Genomic DNA, 5,444 nt, shown 5'->3' on the forward strand with positions numbered 1-5,444 from the left:
AAGAAAATAAAGCAAGGATATACATGGAGACGCCAAAGGAGGGTGTGGCAGGAAGGAACACGAAACAGAAATCACAGTAAAGCTCCTACTACATCAGAACTCAGAATTTCTCAAAAGAAATATTAAAAATCAGAAACATGTACCATATGAAAAAGTAGCAAAACAATCCGCAAAACTATCCGGTCTTCACTGCCGCCTGTTGTGTGGTCACTGGTTCGTTTACAGAGGAATTTCTCCAGGAAATACACGTCATGACTTCAGTATTAAGAACCATAGCGATCCTGAAGAGAGAACCAAAACGGAAGTTTATGACCATTCAGCAGCGATCCCTGACTCCTGCGCCCTGAATATTCAGCATCAGCAAAAGTGACACTGCAGCCGGTGTCGGGCCTGGGACATGAACACTATACCCCGAGGGTGTGCTCATCTGGAAGCAGCCATTGCTGCAACTTCAAGGCTGAGGGCAGGTGTGGGCTTCAGAAGCCAACAGGATTCACATCCTGTCTCTGGTATCCATGGCCACAGTCCTGGGATCGGGAGGCAGGGAGCAAAGTGTCTGGGCGGGAGGATGCTCAGTGGGCCAGAGGCTACTTGCTGAGCCCTCTGGGAAGCAAGTGTGATGGGGAGGACAGAGGAACACATTTGGTGTTTGAAGCCCTGAAATTTCGGCTTAGCTGGTCGTCTTGCAGAAGTGACCTAACCTGTGCCTCAATTCCTTCACCTGTAAAATGGGGATATAAAAGGGAGTCATCTCTAAAATGGGGATGACCATCTATAAAATACGGATGTTATCTATTTGGAGACTGATGTGGGCTTAGCTGACCTAAGGGACATGAAAGAACTCTGTGAATTTTAACTTCAGAGTCAAAGGAAAGGGAAGACTGTGCTATTCACAGTGTGAAAACAGCTACATTAAGAGTCCTGGGGCTAAGAGAACTCTCCAGAATGGGAGGCACCTCCATGCCCTCCTTAACCTGCAGCCAGAGCAGCATCTGCCTGGGGCCAGGAACCCCCTTTAGAGGCACCAGAGTCCACATGGTTTCAGTCCTACTTCCTTTAGCAGCGTCTTACATTAATAGAATGCTTCTTCAATGGCCTGATGTAAACAAGAAGGTACAAAGAAACGAGCCATTCATATCGTCAGAGATGGCCTCGACTCTTATGTGCAAGTATGTGCCATCCTTGGCTTATGCTTTCACTCGATAGAATGTGGTTTTAGAAAAACTTCTGATGACATGGAAATGCTCCTAACATCACAGAGAAAAAGCAAGATACAAAACTGTATATACAATATAATCCCTTTTTAATTTTAAAAGATATGTATATCCTTTTTATCTATGTATAGAAAAATATCCTTAGAAATCTAGAGCTAAAAATATACTAAAATATTAAGAGGTTATCCCTGTGATGTGGCATTACAGATAATTTCAATTTTCTTAATACTTCTCTGTTCCAATCTAGGAAAAAAAAACTGCATAATGGTCATGACAATTCCTCTAACAATTCCCAGACAGTACATTAGAAAATATTAAATATAAAATCATAATTTCTGGTTTTCATAATGTCCTGGGTTATACTGTAGCAAACATATCGATCCAATAATATATAATTGAATTTTCCAGCAGTTGAAGATTGAAGTAGGTCTCATTTTCAAACTGCTGAACCTACCATCATAGCCAGTGAGCACCGCCCCATTCCACTGACCTGAATTGAAGTCACGACTCCATTAGCAAAGACGGAGAGTTTTCCAGCAACGGACCTCACTCCCTGCTTGAACTGCGCCATGTCGGGGGCGTTGGGCAGCACGTTGGACAGGCTGTAGTTCCCTGCACACACACAGAAGCTGGCTCATCACTGCCATGGCCATGGCTGCAGCAAACCCTGTGCCCAGAGTGCTCAACGGCTTCAGAGAACCTGGATGTCTCCCCTCCTGCTGCCTCACAAGGAGCCCAGCAGTGGGCTGGAGACTCGGGCTGAAGTGGCAGCCCTGCCATGATCCACATGAGAGAATCCACATGAGAGAAGATGTAGTATGGGGGACTTAACACCACCATGAGTTCAAATCCTGGCTCTCTCTGGGCCCATTTCCTCAAGGTGCTTAACACAGCCCTGGCAGGTAAGTACCCAGCAAAAGGCAGATGGGCCAACACGGATGGCCTCTTTCACATCGCCTCCTCCCTCTTTTGGTAACAGTACTCCTCCCTTCCTCCCGGAACCACCTCTCTCTTCTACCCTGTCCACAGGCATGGGCTCATGACCCAGGCCTGACTAATCAGAGCCTTCCCTGGGATGCACGTATCCTCAAGAGGAGCCATTTGCTTGCTCTGGGGTTATTGGCAGGGACGAAGCAAAGCAGCAGCCATCTGTGACTACGACTGCCCCTCCCACTCGCTTGGGGGATGGAGGAAGCTTGTTACCTCCCCCGGGAGGTGAGCCACATGGATACATCACTGATGCTGTCTGACTGTGACTTAGAAGCCAAGTCCACTGCCAGTCTTCCCAGGTACAGAAGTTCACACTTCCACCCTCTCTGCTAGGACCGGTGTTAGTGGGTTACTGTTGCTTAAGTTTTGGTTGCCCTGACATAAACATCACCATAATTGCTACCAATGTGGGTGAAGCTCATCAGGGTTATCACACATAAAGGAGGTCTGACCACACTCCTAGAGCTGACAATCAGGGGTTCATAAACTTCTGTGTCACAATTGTAATAAGACGCTGCAGGGACTCAGTGAGCTGAACGCAAACCCTGCAGGTCCTCAGGAGTAGCCACACCTAGCTATGCCCTAAGCCCCACATGACACCACCTGTTCCTTACAAAACAGAAACCCATTGGACACAGTGGCTCACGCCTGTAATCCCAGCAATTTGGGAGGCCAAGGTGGGTAGATCACTTGAGGTCAGGAGTTTAAGACCAGCCCGGCCAACATGGTGAAACCCCATCTCTACTAAAAACACAAAAAATTAGCAGGGCATGGTGGCGGGCACCTGTAACCCCAGCTACTCAGGAGGCTGAGGCAGGAGAATCACTTGAACTGGGGAAGTGGAGGTTGCAGTGAGCCAAGATTGTGCCACCCCACTGCAGCCTGGGTGACAGAGCGAGACCCCATCTCAAAAACAAAAACAAAACAGAAATCCTTGGTCAAGTCCCTCTCTGAGAACAAAACAGAACTGACAAGTTACCCTGCAATGTGTCCCTTGGAAGAGACACTGCACTTGCCCACAGCACTGTTCTCATGCCTACCACAGATGCAGGTCCTCCCATCTCCATCTCCAGCTGACTGTGTAAAATCTTGTAGGCCTTCACCAACGACAGAGTAGAATTCCAACACAGTGATGGGACTGGGGTGCTGTCTCCTCTGAGGGCTGTCTGGGCAGGCTGGAGGGGCCAGGTGGCCATGGTCAAAGACAGCCCTAGTGTGCTCAGGTTACACAATGAGCTCCAGGAAATGACAGCTCCAGCCACCTGTTCAGGAAAAGCGTCTTGACCCAGGGAATCTCTCCTCCCTATCTGTTCTCAGAACACCCACAGTGCATACTGAGGACACCACCACAGACCCACTTTTCCACAGCTCACCACCTACTAAGGAAAGCAGACAATTAACTGATAACACCACTAAAGTGTGACCTGTGTCATGTGGAGGGGACACAGAGCAAACTCAGGTGAACAGCTTGGAGGTGGCTGCAGGGGTCCAGGTGCATGGGGCGGTACCTGAGCCTGAGCAAGTGGCAGTGGGGATCGGGAGGGAACGGGCTGAGCGTCCTCAGGAGGCAAGTGTCAAGAGACACACTGACTGACGCCGAGGCAGGCTGGGACGCAGGCGGATTAAGGATATTTCCCAGGTTTCTGCTTGAGCAGCCAGGAAGAAGACAGCGGCTCCCCTCTCTGAGACAAAGGGGACGCTGAGCTACACAGTGGTCCGTGGTTGCAGCAAATGCCCTGGATGAGTCAGGACAGGACAGGTGATGCTGAGCTAACAACCACCCACAACTGATGTTCGCTGTGCCCAGTGCAGGTGGCCAGGGGGTTCTGTACATCACAGCCACTTGCGGTCCAAGCCCACGGGGCCACCTCTTTTTTTTTTTTTTTTGGGACAGGGTCTTGCTCTGTCATCCAGGCTGCAGTGCAGTGTTGAGATCATAGCTCACTGCAGCCTTGACCTCCTGGGCTCAAGGGATCCTCCTGCTGCAGCCTCCCAAGTAGTTGGAATTACAGGCACACGCCATTGCACCAGGCTGAATTTTTTCTTTTTTGGTAGAGGCAGGGTCTTGCTATGTTGTCCAGGTTGGTTTCAAATTCCTGGGCTCAAGCAATCCTCCCGCCCCAGCCTCCCGAAGTGCTAGGATTACAGGTGTGAGCTGCCACACCTGGCCCAATGTCATTTTCAACCAGGACACTCCACCATGCTCCTGTGCTACGAACAACATCCCAATTCATCACAACTGCACATCAGGCCCCAAACGCACATTAAATCCATGTCCACCTACAGTTATCACAATACAAATGTCCATCAATGTTATACCACAAACTCCGACTTACGATGACTTATTAATTACCAAAGCTTTCAGGAAAAAATGTAGGCAACGCCATCTGCTGCAAGTGTTTATTCTATTTAGAAGTCTACAAATTTGAGCTTTTAAGAAAGATTCACAAAATATTCATTCAAAACCACATTTTTGGCTTATCAGATTTCAAATATATTTTACTGTGCTGAACAATATATTCTAATGCTGTCTAAAACACAGCTAAATTATTTTTCTTTATTCGTTTATACACATTCTGTAATTTTTGAAAAGCAAGGTTTAAAAATATTAACAAAACTACCCAATTACAATGACTGTTCTCCCATACATGGAACTATTCTCTGTAGCTGTATCTTCTTGCCTCACTCCATGTTAATTCTGTATACCACATCCATTTATACACACCCTTAGGGAGTTCTCTTCCATTTCTCATCAATTCAAACAGCAACACCTTTTATAAGATAACATTAATCCCCTTGGCAAGGCAGAAGCTTACATTTGTTAAAAGCACTCACTGAAAAATATTTTTAAATTTATAGGTCACAGAAAATAATTTACAAAGCGACAGATGACTTCAAATATTATTTGGCAGTCCCCTTACTATGCAGAAACATAAATGAAGCAACTGTTGGTCTTTTGAAGGACATGTGTGTGGTGAGTGTTGTTTCTGCAGGTCCATCCGGCATCTGCTGATTCTGGCAGCCCTGAGCCATGTGTCACATGGAGACCTCTCCTCCTCCCCTACATGAAGGCTCCTGGTTCAGGAGCAGGAGGAGCCGATGTCTCCAGGCCCTCAGTGTTGAAACCAAAGGTTCCAAGAAAATAAAGCAAGGGGCCGGGCGCGGTGGCTCAAGCCTGTAATCCCAGCACTTTGGGAGGCCGAGACGGGCGGATCACGAGGTCAGGAGATCGAGACCATC

The 5,444-nt window shown here is 47.7% G+C and overlaps 1 protein-coding gene across 1 annotated transcript in view; it reads right to left on the reverse strand.

The window, feature by feature from the left end:
• ARFGAP3 (ADP-ribosylation factor GTPase activating protein 3) overlaps positions 1–5,444 on the reverse strand; it is a 64,848-nt gene continuing 59,404 nt past the window's right edge. The window contains exons 15-16 of the mRNA XM_011945140.1: positions 1,705–1,826; positions 1–281 (exon numbers count right to left, since the gene is read on the reverse strand). Coding sequence (XP_011800530.1) covers positions 264–281; positions 1,705–1,826 — 140 coding nt within the window. The 3' untranslated portion in view covers positions 1–263. The remainder of the gene's footprint in view (positions 282–1,704; positions 1,827–5,444) is intronic.

Source organism: Colobus angolensis, unplaced genomic scaffold (assembly GCF_000951035.1).
Source record: "Colobus angolensis palliatus isolate OR3802 unplaced genomic scaffold, Cang.pa_1.0 Scaffold239, whole genome shotgun sequence".
NCBI lineage: Eukaryota > Metazoa > Chordata > Mammalia > Primates > Cercopithecidae > Colobus > Colobus angolensis.